The sequence below is a fragment of the Camelus ferus genome, chromosome 5 (genome assembly GCF_009834535.1).
Source record: "Camelus ferus isolate YT-003-E chromosome 5, BCGSAC_Cfer_1.0, whole genome shotgun sequence".
In the NCBI taxonomy this organism is placed as follows: Eukaryota; Metazoa; Chordata; class Mammalia; order Artiodactyla; family Camelidae; genus Camelus; species Camelus ferus.
In genome coordinates this window covers 35,679,106-35,697,870 of record NC_045700.1, presented here as the reverse complement: position 1 = coordinate 35,697,870, position 18,765 = coordinate 35,679,106, and the positions used below count along the sequence as shown (strand labels likewise).

Sequence of the window (18,765 nt, the reverse complement as noted above, 5' to 3'; positions counted from 1 at the left end):
AAGAAACGAAAGAACACCTGTAAATAAGTGGGAAAACCAGTGACCTTGAGACTGGGCGGGGAAGGTGTCTCAACACACAGGGCTTTCGCCACCCTACTGTGTGTCCTATCCAGGCCTCACTCCCATCAAATGGAATTACTCAGTGAGCAGGGAAGGCTTTTGCAACTTCAGGGGCCAGGCCTGATCTGGAAATTTTCTTTACCCAATGAGCCCCGTGCTATAAGATAAACACCAAGGAATGTAAAAGCCAAAGAATGCTTCATGCTCTCAGCTGTCCATGGAGCCGGCGCTGTCTGCAGAGGCCAGGGCCCCGGCGCGGCTGACCTTCACCCACCACGCTAACGCCCTCTTGAGAAGGGCCTGGTGAGCGCTCTGGATGAAGTGCATGGAGCCATGACCTTCCCGAGCAGTGAGCTTCTTACCTATAATTCCACTGTCCTTGCTCTCCAGGGTGGAACCAGGGCTGCTAATGGTCTCACAGGGACTTTTGTTGGCTGCCGTCTTGCTGACACAGCTGTTCAAGGTGGAGCAGGGGCTATCGGTGCTGGGAGATGCGGTGCTGCTTGTTAGTGTGGAGCAAGGGCTGATGCCTTGGCTCAGAGCTGTGCACTGCAAGACGAATGCAAGGAGGAGTTAGTGTGGCTTCTCACAGGACGTGGCTACACCTCCCTTTGTATTTTGACGCTAAAACAATGAAACTAAAAACGGGAACATGAAAAACTGTTTTTTTCTTTTTTAAATCTAGGGAGCTTAATATATACACCATCTTCCAAATTTTAAAAGAGAAATCTTGTTCTTGTCCCCTCCCACTGTGATCTTCCTTTTTTCTTAAAAGGGTAGTCTTAGACATAATTGAGTGGGAATGCGTATTTGTACAACAGAAATAGCAAACAGGCAGACTTCCTTTCATTTCAAGTCTGCAGAAGACAAATGGGTTCTTTGACCTCTGTATGGAAAATCTGGGAACTCTGTTTTTGTCATGTTTCACAAGCACTGCCACCTGATTCAATTCCTGGAGATTTATGGGCTCTGCGATCAGGGGAAGGAGACGGGTGGCCACTGCGATCTCAATCAGCACAGGACACTCCCGCAGAGACCTGGGGGGAGGGGCAGGGGCTCCAGCCCCTCGCTGTTATTCACACATCCCCTGTGCATCTCAGAGGGATGGTGGGATGCAGGGGCAGGCCAGGCCGCTGCTCCCTAGGCAGGGAGTGCTCTTAGCAGATGATCCATTTGATCTCATTTTATTCTGTGTCTGCTCATTTCCTATAAATATTTTCCTCACCCCACTGACCCTCCAAAATCTCAACTGATAAAAAAAAAAGCACAGGAAAGCATATACCAAAGCAGCCAGATGAGAAGAATGGTGCTATAAAGATAAAAGTCATGTCGTTACTAAGGAATTGTTGCAGCCACTTTAATCCAGTGAGCTGCTCCTCTCCGGAAGGTTAATGTGGACATTTTCCTAAGTTCTGCTTCTCCCCACCTCCCCACCACAAAAACCCACGAACCAACTGTTGAAATAAATTTCAATACACGACGGCCCAGATATATTTGGCCTGAACAATGACCTCCCCACCCAACCCAGGGAGGCAGGGGGAGACGGCTACGCCTTCACTGGTCCTCTGAGCAGGAATGGCACAGTGCCTTCCTCGGGCATTACCATGGTCTCATTTTTTTCTTCAATGGTTATGTGTGTGGCACTTGGGATCCCTTCGCCCAGTAAAAATCCCAGCCTTGTCAACAGTTCTTGAGCGGCCGGCGAACAGCTCGGTTCATTATCGGCCTTTGCTTCTGGAACAAAGAAAGAAAACAATGAAGACGCCCCTCTGGGGAATTTCAGTACCGCATCTGGAAGAGCTGGCATTACAGCTGCTCGCCTGGTGCTTTTGTGTATTTTTATAAAAACGCATAAAGTTTGACAATGCCGCCTGTCCTCCAGCAATACATTCTAATTAAGAGGCTGTGACAGGTTAAGAAAACAGTAAAAGAGAAACTCCAAGTGCAAAGGGTGAAACAGTTGACCTGAATCAGAAGAACAGTGTCATTATCTGATAGCAATTTTTCCATGTCATGCAAAATATACTTCAGACACCAAAGGTAGAAAAAGGCCAACCTTCACCTTACTCTTAAAGAGCACAGTGTGTCCAATGCCTACAGGAGGTTAAAATAAAGTAAAACCCAAGTGGCATGCTGGCTACTTATACGCTGGGGGAAATGTGAAATCCGAGCTCTCACGAAACAAGACAGGGGCATGACTACTTCGGTGGAAACTTGCAGTGCATGCCCTACAGGAATAAAAGTCAAAACCAGAATTCCAACCCAAGGGTCAATCATCAGGGGTCCACACTGAAACAAAGACCTTAAGTCCCAATGAAACGTGTCCCAAGAGACTGGACCCAGTAGTATACCCTTCTGTCCATGAGGAGGCATAGAAAAATCGGTTGTGTTCTCAGCACACTCCAGGTTAATGCTGGAAGCACATTTCACCTGAAGGTCACAGGGCATGTCTGGAAGCTGTTCCTTCCTCTAGTCTCTCTAAGGCTGGTCATCTTGCTCCTTGCACTCAAGAATTTTATTGTTGGATTTGATTTAAATGTTGAGCTATAGGTTAACCTTGTATCCAAAGCCTGTGGGAACTTAACTATGGTTGACAAAATGATATTCACATTATTCATTCTAACAGTTTTAAGTCGGCATTTATCAGGGAATGAAAATGATGTATAAAGCAAACCATGCCTATGAAGTTAGAACTTAACAGTATGCAACCTGTAACACAATCATTCATCTTAATGTTTCTTGTTAATTGTCCAGGTACCCAGATCCACACATTCATAAACCATTTTCCCTGGATGTGGAAATCTGCAGATAATAGATAAGAGGTCATAGAAAAATAAAATGAGGAAAGAACAAATTCACGGTATTACCTTGGAGCTGCAATACCACCATCAACGTTCAACGCTAACTTTGCCTTTTCTAAGCAGCTGCAAAAGTCAAAGTAAGCAGAGCTGAGAAGACCACCTGTATTATCCTCACCCACATTATCAGTTCTGCTAGGTCAGGCTCCAGGAGGGCAGCGACAAGGGAAACGAGGCCGGCTGTGTCCTCAAGGAAGGAGAAGCACTCTACCCCTTGCTCGCTCTCCAAAGCTCCCAAGGTTTAGGGTGAGAAGAAGGGCTGTTTCCAGGCTGGTTGTTTTTTGGTTGCTCTAGAAAACTGCAGAGCTAAAATAATCAAGGCTCCATTGTTCTGGGTTAAGAGGTTAAGCCTTGCTCTTTCTGATCATCTGAGTTAAACTCATAACATGGAGGAGCAGCAGCCCCAAGCCAGTGACTGGGGTAAGGAAGCCACCCCAGGGCGTGTCAACCACACCCTCAAAGCCACTCTACAGAAGGTCCCTTCCCACCAGAGATCTCCAACCACATCTGGTTTCTTAAGGTACATGGGCATTGGGGAAAGGAAGGCAGGACCCAAAACAAATCAGTACAACCCAGGCACACCCAAGGGCTGAACCAATGCAGAACAGGATCAGTCTCGCCCTCCCTTGCCCCAAGGCTCAGGCAGGGCAGTGACTTTATCTTAGGTGGCAGCTGGACCGGAGGGAGAGAACAGGATGCAGCTGGAAAGGGGAACAAGTGGGTGAGGGGCCAGAACTCAGCCGCTTCCCCATTCCACACCTCCCTTCCTTTCGAAACAATCTCTACCCGGCTACCCAATTGTGACTTGCCCCAGAATGTCTAGCTTCTGGTCCAACCTGAAACGCTCTGGGGAAAGAGCCAGGAACGACTCCCAGTTGGCAGCTGCTGTGGAGGCAGAGAGAGCAGCTGCACAGGGTGGGCCGCCACAGAATTCACCCTGACGGCAAACGAGGCCACCGCACCCCGCTCACTGGGGGCTCACTCCGTGCAGTTCCTGCGGGGTGGGAGCAGCAGAATCCCCACTGCAGCTGCAGACAGACACCCCAGATTGTCAAGGTTCTCGTTAAAAGATACATACATGTGTTGTGTACCTATGAGATATATATACACACATCTCCAAAGACAACTTGTCATCCAAACCTCCTGTCCTCAGACAAGCTGGGGAGCAGTGGACATTCCAGGCCTCATGTCTGAATAGACAAGAGACACCCAAGTTCATCATTAACTTGCTCTCTTAACTATTCAACCTGGACTTTGTTTCTACCAGAGCTCCAAAACTCTACCCAGGTTCAGGATGAATGAACAGGTGTTCTTCATTCCGGTTTGTGCATCCATTAAGCCACTGCAATTTTCTTTCTTCCAAAGGCTTCCCAACTGTCTTTTCAGATTATTCTTTTTACTGAAATGTCATCCTAGTGACTTTGTCCTCAGAAGTCCCCTTCAGTATGAATTTCTTAATCCACTTCAAGCTGTCCGCACCTTTCCTTCCCTAACACACAGAGCATTCTCTCACTGAACTCTTCGTTCTGGCAGAAGGACCCCTGGGTGCGGTGTGACGGTGCCATCTGGGGGGAGGTGAGTTGGCAATGAACTCACACTGATACTTCGACTATGAAATGAAAACGCACTTCTCCTTCTGCAGTCAATTACCAAATACTGAGATCTGAATAGTCAGGCAGGATTTTCCTTGAGCCAATAATTCGTATTCCAAAATGACTCCCAAACCAAAATTCAATGGGACACTCTAACTGGAGAGGCTATTTTCATTCGTGTAGTTAATATTACATCACTCATCAATAATGGGTGCACCTTACCCCATACCAGTGGGATAAGGGCTGGAGAGAAAGGCCTCATCTCTCAGCAATGCTTTACATCTCATAGATTTAAAGAGTGAAAGAATTCATGATGGCTATACTTGGAGCTGAGAGAATTAACTGGCCTCGCCCTCCCTAGGAATCCATCAGGCAAGTGGAGAGAGTGCTATTCCTCCCAATCATGTTCTTGGGGAAGCCTGGCTACCACACCACTAGTGGAATAATCACGCTGAGAAAGGCAAAGGGAGTTTCTTCCATCACTCCCCACCTGGCTCTTTTTTAACTATTCACACCTGTTGGATCACATCTGGGCCGCCAACATGCAGGTTCAGTCCACAAGGGGACTGGTTCCCCAGTGACCGCCCTCCTGACATCAAACCTATCTGAGCCCTTTATAACCACCCCTCAACCCCTCCCCCTACAGTCTCAGAGGCAAGAACTTCTCTCCACTAAAGCTGTCCTGGACCCCTTACTGCTTGAGCCTCTCTAAACCTCAATTTCCTCATCAGGGAAGTGGCCATAACCCACTTCTTACAGGTTATGAAGCTCAAAACACATGTGAGAAACACCATATGAGCAAAACATCTTTAAGATGCTGTATCAAAGTTGGTCATTTTTCCTACCAACTCTAACACCAAGTACCCATTTTCTTACTATTTTCTGTTTTCATGGCTTCCTATCTATACTCAGTGTGCATCTATTTCTCTTACCTTAAAAAAAAAAGTTTTCTGTTTGGAATTTTCTTGCCTTAACTGTTTCTGAACTCACTATTCCTTCAAGACAACCAATTTCCTCATTTTTCTGATTATCAAACTGCTTCAAGTTGGCCCATGCTCACTGCTTTCATCTCCCATCTAATCATCCCCTCCTCTTAAAGCCAGACTTCATTAGAACCCAGCGTCCCTGGGGATTACCAAAGGGTGCGCCATCGAGAGGAGCCTCTTCTCCACTCTCACCATCCTCACACTCAGCGGAGCCCTGGGCAGTGTTGCTGATGTCTGGCTGTTCACTAGCATACGACCTTGAACCACTGACTTATCAGCTTCCAAGACAGTACCTCTGAATCAAGTCTTTCAAATGAGACACAGCCTTGCTTGACGTTAAACCCCGTCCTCTGCCTCTACGTGCCCATGACCGGCTTCTTGCTAAGCCTCTTGCCTTCCTTGCTTTCTGTTCCACAAACACTTCCTGCCTCTTTCTGGTTACTCCTTCTCCTGAGCCATCGCCAACCCCTCCTCCTTGAATCTCCAAAAACAGTATTTATAAATGAGCATCCATCCATGAACCTGATCTAGTTCTGTCAATAATCAGTTTCCAGGTCTGTAATACAAACACATAGCTATTATACAAGTTATCTTTAAGCTTTTCCTCTCATGCACCCTATACTGAAACTGTCACCATATCTTACCATGTCCTCTTTCAAAATGTTTCCTGAATTAGCCCTTTTCTCTTCAATCATACTGCCACTTATCTCTAAGCCCTCATCCTCAAGTATAGATAGCCATTAGATTCTGGCTCAATTCTCTCATCTATTTTAATTTTCTCCCTCTCTCCTTTTCCTTCCTCTAAGCCAGTGGTTCTCAGACTTTTTGATCTCAGAGCTCACTGTTAAAAATCGAGGATTCCAAAGAGCTTTGGTTTATGTGGGTTATATCTATGGTTACTTATGTTAGAAATTAAAACCAGTAATTTAAAAATCGATGTTAACCCATTTTAAGTTAATAAAAATTGCATTAACAAGTAACATTTTTAACTTAAAAAGGCATATTTTCAATTTAAAAGTTACTTAAGAATGACACTGTTTTACAACTTTGGGAATTCTTTTTAGCATCTGATTTAATAGAAGATGGTTGGATTCTGATGTCTACTTCTGCATTCAATCTGTTGTGATACGGGTTGTTGTGATACGGGTTGTTATGATATGCATTCTTGGGTTGAAACATGGGAAGGATTGTGGCTTCCGAGAGCTGTGTAGTGGGGAAAGGGAGGAACCTTCTCAGTTAATTACAGATACTCTGATACCTCCCTAAAACCTGACAAGCAGCAATTTCTTAAAGGCTAGTTCCAGTGTTGACTCTGAATCTGTATCAGTGAACTTTCTGTACTCTGTTACAGTAAAATCCAATGGTCTGTTTTATGCTTCAAATGGATTTTCACCCATGCAAGGGTTTATAACATCATGCATAGGGGTCATTTGGAAAATATGGGTTTTGTAGATCTTGCCAGTGTTGACACATTTTATTAGACAACATCAAAATACCACATTCATTAATATCACCACAGATCTCTATAGAAAAGTCCTGGGAAGCTGTCAAGCTCATTGTGACAGATGCAAATTCCCCTAATTTTCATTCAAAAGGTCAAATTTTGTCATTGGCAACTAATCCCTGTCAGGTTTGTTTTTTTTTTTAATTGAAGTGACGTGATCATTTGTGTTCCTTTTTGAGAAAATGTGTCAAATACCCAATTCTGAGTAACCATGATTTGTTAGTCGTTCTTTCAAGTAAAAATGGTGTTCCATTAAAAAAAAAAATGGCTAGTTCAGCTTGCAATTCAAACCATCACACAGTTGCTTCTCCTGGAGACAACCATGACACTTCAGCACAGAGCAGAAGTGCTTTATGTGGACCTCCCACTTCCTCACACAGAGTATTAGAAAGATGGAAATTCAAGGGTCAAGACTGAACAACATTCATTATTTTTAGTGTTTCGTCAAGGACTTTCTTCAGTGAAGTATTACTTCTGATGGAAGTGTGCAGTGGTTAAAAAAAAAACAAACCCATGTGTAGCCCTAGAATAGCTGGTGCCCTTCCTCTGACGTGCACGAAGGCATCAGAAGTTTTACCAACAGCTGCTTTTACACCATCACTGCAAATGTCAAGGCAAGAGAAACAGAAATAACTCAGTGTTATTATGAGAAGAGTTTTGACCTCACAGACCCCTTGAGGGTCCTGAAGACGCCTAGAAATCCATGACCCACACTTGTAGAACCTTTAAGTCTTCACCTGCACTAAATTCTCCCTTTTCTTAAAAATATTAAATAAAGCCATATTCACACACACACACCCCTCCACCCTACTAACTGATCTCCTCTCATTACTTGCTCAGCTCCTTGGGGGTAAAAGATAGGTGGTTTACCTTCACCAATTTCATTTCCTTATCATGTACCTACAACTTAAACTCATTTACCTTCACAAGTCTCCTCAAACAGCCCTGCTAGGCACAGTAACTTAAAAAAAAAAAAAAAAAAAAAGCCCATCTCCTTTTATTTTCCTATGTATTTTTGACCTTGCAAATACTCTGTCCTCCCAGGAAGAAAGTGGCCACTGTCGTCACATTAGACACTCAGGGGAAATGGATACTGTGTGGTTTTGTGGGTTCTTCCACCATTTTGCTGGTGTTTTTTTCCAGCTTATTCACAGATCAAGAATAAAATACCAAAGTTTTTCAGTTCTTTCCTCTCGGTGACCTTTCCCTAGTCCAATGCGCCTGGTCTCATCATGTTCCGTCTAAGCAAAGGCTGCCCAGTTTACCTCCTGAGCTCTTTCTTAAGCCCCAGTGTGATTTCCCAACTGTTCACTAGACACCTTTGCCTAGAAGTTCCAAAACCTCAAAGTCAACATGCCTGAAGCTGAACTCAAACCAAAACGGACGGCTCCCTCTCTTCTGGCTAGGCCTTTTTAGTCTCAAAACTGTGAAGTCATTGTCCTTGTCTCTTCCGGCTTCCAGGTCCTTGCAACTCCTCAAAAATCTTCCTATTCATCACTTCTTTCCTGATCCTGTTCTAACTTGAGATCTTATTCTCTCACTTAGCTACTGAAATCACTTTCTAGCCATTCCCCTTGATTCTAGTCTCCTTCCTGCCCCACTGTACCCTACACTTTGTTGACAGGTGAATCTTAAGGCATAGCTCCAAGCAAGTCTTTCCCAGCACAGCACCTCCCTTTGCACCCAATTTGTCACACAGCTTGGATTAGTCAACACTACTCCCCCATATTATAGTTACTCTGCATATGCAAGTCTTTAATCCCAGCAGACTCTAAGGCTCTAAGAAAAAAGGACCTATTATGCTTGACAACCCATCTTAAATGGCAGCCAACACAGTGCTTTTCACAGAATAAGAATTTAGCATTTATTCAAGGAAGTGCAGAATGAATGGCCACTCTACCTCTCGTCTCTCCACCTGCGCACACACACCATGTATGTCCCCTCTCTGTACTTTGATCTAACCAAAACCTTATTCAACCATTGGTCAAATGATGCATCACTACTCTAAGAAGCTGAAAATTAAATGAGCAGGTAAGCAAGGTTACCTCTTGGGAAAGGAAGAGAAATGTGATCAGAAGGAAACAGTAATGTTTTATTTCTTAAACTGAGTAGTGGGTAGACAGGTACCATATTTTTTGTACTTTTTCATTCTCTACATCTTTTTGAATGTCTGAAATAGTAATCAAAAACGTAAGGGGCTAATATTTACTCAAACATATATCTAACAAAAGACTCACTCCTCCTAATAAGACAGTTTTGCATTTAATTATTCTGCTGTTTCATATGTGTTAGTTTTACTTGCTAACTAGATGGTTAGGAAACAGTTTCATCATATTTTGAGATTGATCTTCACCGAGCAATGACTCATAGGACTAAAACTTTCTCACCCACCCTATCAAAGCTTGCTCAAGTAGCTAATGATAGACTGAAGCAAACCTAAATGGATTATGGTTGCCCCTAATTCAAAGAAACATACCTGTGAACCCTATTATCATTTAATAATTCTCCCTAATTTATCTGGCTTTTTATTTTCCCTTAAGGCAGAGGGATTGTGGGTAAGTAACCTCTTCCCCTTAAAAAGTATGTTGGTTTAGCGAAAGGAGGCATATTTGTGAAGAACTTACTTCATATGACACACAGCTTATTAGGATCACTTGACAGGAAAAGGGGAAATGTATTTTGTTTGCGGACCTCATTAAGTCACTCTTTTTTGTCAGAGTAGAAAATGCAGTCTTTCCAAAATATTTAAAAATACCGAATAAAGTAGAATGGCCTTCCATAAAGATGTTCCAAGTTAATGTAAACTTTAAGAAACAGGTTCTTTGCCTACAGTAAAAATGTTCATCTGCCCACACCATATAACCCACCTCTCACATGGCTAAAACATGCAAATCACACAAATACAACTGCTTATACATTAATGGATAAATTCAAAGTGCTCATTGGTTTTGTTTTACTTTGATTTAAATTTCAGAGAGCTCAGAGTCCAGAATTTATGGAGCTACATGACCATCAAGCGAGGCAGCTTAGTCTGGGAAGGGTATTTCAAACATCTAGGAATAATTTGATACTTCACGAGTCTATGGGAAATTTCAAAAGCATTTCATGAGGGGCTGTTTTCAATAGTTTCCTAGTCTGGCGGATACTGAAATGCTATAATTGACAGTATTCAGAAAAGTGTCTTAGACTTTTTGAAAAAATGTCCAAAGGAAATATGGAAAGTATAAGTCCAAAATTTAAATTAAAACCTAAGTGAAAACACTGTGATAAAGCCCTGGAAGTTAGGATTTAGTGCATGATGCATCTGTACATACTTGGGCTAATACTCAGACTTAATTAGTTTCAGTTTGCTCCAGCCTCTCTTTTAGATTCAATGACCTAGACGTAAAATTTATATTTTAATATGGCAAACTTAATTAACTCCAATGAAATTTAAAGGATTCCCTGGAGATTACTAAATACACTATCCTTTACTAATCGCCAAGTTGAATTTTGTTAGGCAACCAGCTCCTCATCAACCAACAGGTAACTTTGCTCGGGTTTCCACCAGCATCACAGCTCTCTATGAAAGATCATGTGTCCACACACATGAACTAGGCCCTTTCCCAGATACCTAAAAAAGGGGAAATGTACCCTGTTTTTTAATTCTGGTGAAACTTCTGGAAACTCCTGGTCTGTATTTGCAGCCCAGATATGTCATAATTTCAGTCCCTGGAGACTAATGGTGCTGAATCTGGGAGTGAGGGTCTCAGGAGAAGGTGCACCTGCAAACTGCAGGCTATGCCAGCGACATCAATCACTGTACTTGAATTTAGCTCAGCTGGCAGCCAAGCATAAGAAATCCTCCTCCCTTCAGGAAACACAGCCAATTCCGCCTTGGGCAAGGGCAGAAATGTTGACAGTGGGAACTATTTACAACCTCTTTTCTTTGCCCAATAAAAATCCTTAATTTCTCTCCATTCTTACCCATGGAGTGCTCTACACTCCAGACAGGACCTCAACAGTACTCCCTGTCACACAGGAAGGGGTCACATAGTGGAGTCTACACCAGCCAAATGCCAGGTACGTAACAGCCCAAGACTTCACAGGCTTTGGTGGGTCGGTATGAGGGTTAAGGGTGGCAGGCTTACTCTGATGAGCAGACAGCTCAGTAAATTTGATTTTCGATACTCACTTCAGAGCAACAGGTTTTCCTTTTCTTTTTGACACCCAGAATAGAAATGAGAGAACAGAGCGACACCCAGACACCCTACACCCATGAATTCACAACGAGGGGGACCATCATGTACGTAGGCTGTCCTAACCAGACAGCACAGCAGACCCTCCCCTCTGCACCACCACACACCCGGCGCCCTGCCCCTCCTCAGCACAAACCCTACTGTGAACCTCTGACCTAAACCCAACGGCTGGGTGCATGGACAGAAGGGAAAAGGGTGGAAATTCTCATGCCAAGAAGCAGGCAATGGCACCTCTCCCCTGCCCAGGAGGCCCGGCTCCTGGTCCCCTTGCCCCCACCCATGCCAAACACCTCTTCTTGATTTTCATCTTCTGACAATCCTTCCACTCAGCTCATTTTTAGCTTTATTTTCACCACCATCACCCCACTCCACATTCCCATGTCCTACTTCGTACCCATGCCCCACTATGCACCAGCAGAAACATGAAATGCACACACAGTGGTAGAAGCTATACCCCTATCCACCCACAATTAGGGAGAGGTGGGTGCCAGATATTCCAAGGTGGAAATGTGGATGAGTTGTCTCTTTCAGCCTTACTACACACACTTGTGTCCATAGGCTTCTCTACACATGCCAGGATTCTTAACCACATGTTTCTGCAGGAAAATAGGATGTAAATTTGAAACACATAAAGACCTGAGAGTTGCGAGTTGGGGACACCCCCATCCCAGAAGGGAACAAACAGGTATAACCTTGAATTGATTAAAAAAAAATTAAGAACTATTCAACAATCAGTACATATATGTAAACTAAAAAAAGTGCACTATATTGTATATATGTATTTATATGCAATATAATGTATATGTGCAGTCAAACTGTAATAATTCTACCTAATAAGACTGAAAAAGAAAAAAAATTAAAACTACTGATACATCTATGAAATGTTATAATTTGTAATGTCTGTTACACATATTTCCAGATATGGGGGGAAAAGCAAAATATAAAATGTCTTTATAAAAAGGTTTCAATCAATTTGGATTTTTGTAGCCCCTACTTCAACATTTTCTGAAGAAAAACTTCTGATGTTAAAAAAATAAACAGCTCTCCAAAGCTACCATAGGCTTTTAAGAAAGCTAGTTAAAGTTTCAGCTAAAGTTTCAGCTTTTCAGCCAAAGCCTGTTGTTGAATATTCTAAAACGATAGAGTACTAAAAAACAAAACAGAATGTCCTGTAAGAAGTCCACTGGCTGGCTTTTCATATACCCCCAAACCAGGGAGGTCAAAATGGACAGGAAATAAATCTCAACCTTAAACAATGCATATGCACCCACTCATCTATTCCTACTCTGTGTACATAAGCCCAAGAATTTACATTTGTTAAACAGATCTCTGTAACTGCCCGAGGAAAACCACCTCCCAGATACATTCAGTTTAGCAAAGCATTCCCGCAAGAGGCACTCAAGGGTCACTCAGCAGTGGAGTGTCATGATGTAAAATCTTTAGCGGGGGAAATTGTTGAAAACATACTCTTACCATTCTCACTGGGCTCTGCTGGCTTGGGCACGTCTCGGAACGGGATTATGACTGCGTCTCCAGGCACTCTGGGGCTTTCCACATACTTGGGCTTCCTGACAGGACCTGCGGTGGGAAAGATCTAAGTGTGGCTAATTTTTTCCAGCTGCAAACAAAGCTTCAGAATTTACAGTGAGTGTCCTCACCAGGACCCAGAGATGCCTAAAGGAAGAGCCGGCCCCTTCCCCTCCCTTGAATACACACACGGTCATTTTAGTCCAGACGCGGGAACATCCAGTCTGGGCTGCCAAAGGAGAAAGGGGTCCAAGCTCAGCTTCGAGAATGTAAACTCCGACAAAAACAAAAGCTGCTATTCTGCCGTGCCGTCTCTACAGCTGTCTTTGGTGTATGTCACGTAAGTGATTTTGACATGTCCAGACCCGGACAGCTTGTGGTGAAGGCTGTTTTATTTGGAATTTTTCTCTAACTGGGAAGAGACAATTGGGTTGCCTGGTATGTCCAAAGCCAGGAGGCAAGAGTTACCAGCAGCCAGACGGTAACATCAACCTCGCTCGGAGCGGCCATGGAACGCAGACGTTTTATCAGGCTGGTGACGCAGGGGGATGGCGTGGGGGCAGAGAGACGGCTGCTTTCTTGGCAGCTGATATAGCTGCCTTCAGAGAGGCCAGTTCAGGATGTGAGCTGGGGACACAAGAGAGCTGACAGCCCTCTCTCTCACCTCCCTCTCAACCCCAGCTCATCATCAGAAAATCTGGGATTCTAAAACAGACTGAATGGACCCCTCACATAGAGCTGGTGGCAATGCGCAGGTGCAGCCACTTTGGAGAACAGCTCAGCGGTTCCTCAGATGGTTAAACACACAGTGTTAGCATATGGCCCAACAAACCCACTTCTATGTCAATGTATGTTCAGGCAAAAATTTGTACATGAATGCTCTTAGTAGCATTATTCATAATAGCCAACTGTCCATCAACTGATAACAAAATATGGTACATTCATACAATGGAATATCACTGGACAATAAAAATGAATAAAGAACTATTCATGCTGTAACATGGACAAAGCCCTGAAAGCATTTTGCTAAGTGAAAGAAGCCAGTCCCCACAGACCATGTATATACGATTCCACTCATATAGAATGTCCAGAACAGGCGAATTTATAGAAATAATGTATGAATAGTTGCCAGGGACTGGGGATGTGCAGGCTTGTGGGGTGATGGCTATGGGGTCTGCAGTGATAAAAATGGTCTAAAGTTAGGCTGTGGTGATGGTTGCAAAACCCTGTGAATATACTAAAAACTGCTGTAGTGTACACGTCAACTGAGTGCACTGTATGGTGTGTGATTTGTATCTAAATAAAGCTGCTTTAAAAAAAAAAAAAAAGACTGTCTATTCTGTCTGCTCCTTTCAAACATCCCATGACATTCTGGTACAGAATCATCCACTCAACTCATTTTCCTTGGTTGCCTTATAGTTAAAGTGTGCTGTTCACAAGGCCACAGAGACAGGAAACATTTCCCATCCATAAGAGAAAGGCTGGTGGAAGAGGGCTAGCCAGGGGTCCACAGGTCCCCCTCTGGCTCCCTGGGCCACAGCCCCGCCCCTCTGGGGCCTCAGCTCCATCACCCTCACCGCACCCGGGAGAGGGGAGTCAGGCAATTCTGAGTATTCTTCTGTGTCAAACATCTTATGTATCTGAGAAATTCCACTCTGAATATGCTTTATGGTGAGAGATGCTGCCATCTAAAGGTTTACTGCAAGAGCATGTACACTACTATAAAAATGATCCAACTCCCAGCCAGTTATGATGTGCCACATTTTAAAAGAGGCTACATTGTCAAAGCAGCTTCTAGTGCTTGACAAATAGGGGTATTATTTCAAACTTTAGAAATCACGGTTTTAAAATGGCTAATGTACCACTGAACCATATGGCTGTCTTCCATAATTTATTTAACCCTGTCAGAAAGGGAATTTTTTAAAAGGTTAAACTGGAATGGTTATTGGGGAGAGAGGGAAAATGTATGTGGAAAATATTAACTATACAACAGTATACAAAATATGCTTCAGATTTTATCAAAAACACAGACTTATGCGTATGTAAACACGCACAGAGGAAAAGACTTGGGAGAGAGGGGCAACAAAGATTACCTGCTGGGAAGGAGGCAGCAAGCAGGACGAGGGCCCCGACAGGGCAGACAGAAATGGACGCAGGATGAATCTGAGAACCTTTCTACACTCCTAGTTCCCAACCTACCCCCTGTGGTAAGAGATCCATCAAGGGTACCTTTTCTCCATCATCCTGTTCTCCTCCATTTAAAGAACTCACAGGAGCTAAAGCCTTCTACTCCTGTTGTCCAGTGATTCAAACTGCCCCCACCACACACTACTCAAGAAGTAACTGCAAGTTCCCACCTACCTTAACTCTTCAGGGTACAGTACGGCAAATCTAAAGAGATCTACTTCCAGGCTCCCAATCTACCTACCCCGTATGTCCTCCAATATTAAACACTCTTAAAATGTGGGCTATTTCACATGGATGTACAATGGTTGCTAGCAACGGCTGAAACCCTGAACCCCAACGTCACCAGAGCACTGCGCCCCACCACCGTCTGTAACTGTGCTCTGCTCAGAGGCTGGCCACTCACTGCAAGAACACTCAGCACTGGGGGTGATGGTGCCAAGAGGAGAGCTTCTGGAGTTGGGCAGACCTAGGTTCAAATGTGGCCCCCCTCCCTCTCCAACTCAGATCTCAGACATCCCAGAGCCAAAAGATGAATGAGGGGGGCTTCAGCTCTAAGAGGAAAGCCTGTGAGAGCAGAGACCAGGCTGCTCTGGTTCCCAGGTTCAGCACAGTGCCTGGCGCAGTGAACAGTGAGGCTAGAAACCAAAGGAGACCCAGAATAAAACAAAGTAAATAAAACCATATTCAGTGGTCACATGAGGCTAAGCACTTACATACATTAATTCATTCCATCCTAATAAACTTTGGGAGAAAAGTACTATTTCTCACCCTGCCCCCATTTTCAGGTCAGGAAACTGAGGCTCAAATCAGTTCAACAATTTGCTTATGGCGCACACATGGTAAAGCAGGAATTCAGTTTTGTGGTCTGTACAGGTTTGAAGCCCATGCACTGAAGTACCACCCAGCACTTGTAAAACTAGGAAATCTAGATTAAATGGCAATCCTAGGAAAGGCCAGGGCAGTGGGACTTCCATCACTCAATTGTCCACAGGCCTTGGCTATACATTCAGCCAATCTTTTATTCATACTTACTGGTCTCTGATCTCCCCTCTTACTAGGAGCTGAAATATTCTGAAGTGAATATAAACCACTGCCTTCCAACATGATCCTTTTATTTAAATTGCTTTTCACAAACAGCTGAATCTCAAATGCTGTAAAACTGGATAAATTTATAACTACAGAGATTTTATTCTTTCTCCCTCCAATCGCTCGATAGAGAATCTTTGGGCACATTCCATGAGATACAGCAGATGAACGCTCATTTGCCCTCACTCCCTTTCAAAACACCATTAAAGCCGCAATAAAGGGATTTAAGAGAGACCTGTGGGGCGAGAAGACAACCACAGGCAAGAAACCAAACTTCTGAAAGTGGAAACAAACTGCCAAAGAGCTGGACTGAGAGAGCAGAAAAGAGTAGGGCAAGAAGAGTGGGAAGGAGTGGGGGAGGGAGGCTCGGCCCTGCAGACATCAGCCACCTGGGAGGGCGGGGGCGTGGTGAGGCTGAACACCTACTGAAGGGAGACTAAGACCTCCAGAACCCCTTCCCGAGCCAGGAAGCATTCCCTCCTTCATCCTGGAAGCAGAGTTTTCCCCTGGAAAGGCTAAATTCCAAGACCATGGAGATTCAAGAGCTAAACCCTTGGCTGCAACACTGAAAAACTCGGAGTAAGAAAAATTCTACGTGCAGACTGCTGGACCCCAGATGCATCCCTGCACACCCTCCACCCCCAGCTGTGACAATGCGACAGCAAGCTCCACGCCAGGCAGGAAGAGAGGAGAGGATTCCTCCCCGGGAGGAAAGACCTATAAGTCATCAGAGCTGGGGGCAAGAGACACGGCGGATTCCTGACCAATCACGCTGCCGCACGTGCACACACCCCTTCCAATCAGCTTTTTATAGCACCTTGTACTTACAAACTAGGGTCATCAGACAGGGAAGAGCCTACCCTAAAAGAAAGCAACCAGAACAGGTTCAGACAGGAACCTGAGGAATGAGAGGAGACAGGAGGTACACCCTCCAGAGCGAGAAGGGCTACGGTTTCCACTTCCCCAGGGGTTCTAGAGCAAGCAGCAGTCAGGGTCCGCGACGTGGTCAGCTGACCATGCTGACCGCAGGACGGGACCACTGGGGGCCACACCGGTTAGGAACCATTGTAATCACTGACCTGACACTCACCTGCCTTCTGTTAAACCACAACAACACTGAGTTCTATGCCACTGAAATGAAAAACTCCTCTAAATGAAGTGGCTAAATTCTTCATCAACAGAGATCAAAACTGAAAACTCCATCCCCCTAACACCCCCTTAACTCAGGGGGAACTAGTGCCCAGCACCCTCCTGTACCCCGCTGTTTGTTTAAAGGGAAACGCTCGGCATTCCCAAGCACAAGCTGCCTCAAAGTGAAACACCTTCCCCCCGTTATGTGAGCCAAGTGCTCTCAGGCTAGGCCCCCAGATTAACCAGAATCACACTGCAGTAACAGTCACCGAGAAAGCACGGTCTGCTGACTACTGTTTGAGGCAAGAGGCTCTTAAAAACAAAGCTTGAAAATGGGCTCATCCAGAAGCCAGTGTGTTTCCCTGTCAGACTACCTCACCTCTCCATCACTCCTGGGGGAATCCCCGAGGCGCTGGGATAAAGCACTTCTCAAGCTTAACTGAGCATAAGGAGCCCCTGGGGGGTCTTGTTAAAATGCAGACTCTGCTGTGTGTGGCTGGGACCCAGGGCCATACCCCCGTATCAAGGGTGTCAAGTATGCAGAGCACAGGCCAGCGTGGGCTGGGCCTCTAAGGAAGACCACCCTTCTCTCAGGGTCTGGGCAGGGTCTAGGGCTGTGGGTGGGGCACCAACGAGCCCAGTTTAGAAGGTTTAAGATAAATGGGGACTGTTTTTCATCATAAATTACACCCAGTTCATAGCAACTCTCAATCCCTTTCCTCATCCCTATTCCCCCAGCTTCCCTGGCTCCCATTCTCTGCCCGGTGATACAGGGGAAGGGGGCTCTCGAGTCTAAAGGTAGAGGGGTCTTAGGATGAAGAGAAACACAAAATGTGCCCCAAGGAGGTTAAACAAGTACTTGGTGAGCAGCTTGCACAGAAGTGGTCCTGCCAGCTCCCTCCGCTGTACAGAAGGGCTGTGTGAGCGGGGCGGCGGGGGGTTGGGGGACAGCCCTCAACCCCGCAGGTCCACAACCTGGAGCACAGCCTTCTCCCCCTCCCTCTCTGCCTTTACTTAAGTCTCCAAATACAATTCTCCCAGGGGCCAGTTTTCCTACTCCTTTTGACATTTTAATCACACAGCTGACTATTTTGCTGTTTAGAAACGGCCATATAAGGAGTATTTTCTAAAAAGGGATGGCAGAAATAAACCAATCTGGGTTTATCTCCAGGCAGCAAAAGAGAGAAAGGCAGGGGTTACTTTTCATTTCTGAGTGTTTCAGTTAAAAATAATTATATATATGAAAGCAATATTTGGGACGCAGAACACCTGAGGCTACTTATTGCATTTAAAGTAGATCTTACATTTTTCACAACATATAGAGACTATGAAAATGGACTCTTGTGTTATCAATCATTTTAGGTTTTTATTTTGGGGTTTTTGTGGGTTTTTTTTTTTTTTTTTTAGCATTTTGAACTTTCACAGTAAAGGTGCCCGTATTTAATCTGGTCTGGGTTTTTATTTCACCCTGGGAACTGTTCACAGCAAGATGAGAAAGATAAAAAGCATGAGGAAGAGGATTCCTGGGATGGGGAGGGAAAGCGGGGAACCCTTACCACTAAAGCAATGTCATTAAACAGTCAGTAAGAAATGGTA

The 18,765-nt window shown here is 44.6% G+C and overlaps 1 protein-coding gene across 1 annotated transcript in view; it reads right to left on the bottom strand.

The window, feature by feature from the left end:
- The window catches only part of TANC1 (tetratricopeptide repeat, ankyrin repeat and coiled-coil containing 1), a 157,153-nt gene that overhangs the window by 66,230 nt on the left and 72,158 nt on the right, over positions 1 to 18,765 (bottom strand). The window contains 3 exon segments of the mRNA XM_014552424.2: positions 423 to 609; positions 1,664 to 1,794; positions 12,712 to 12,816. Of these exon segments, the coding sequence (XP_014407910.2) occupies positions 423 to 609; positions 1,664 to 1,794; positions 12,712 to 12,816 (423 nt within the window).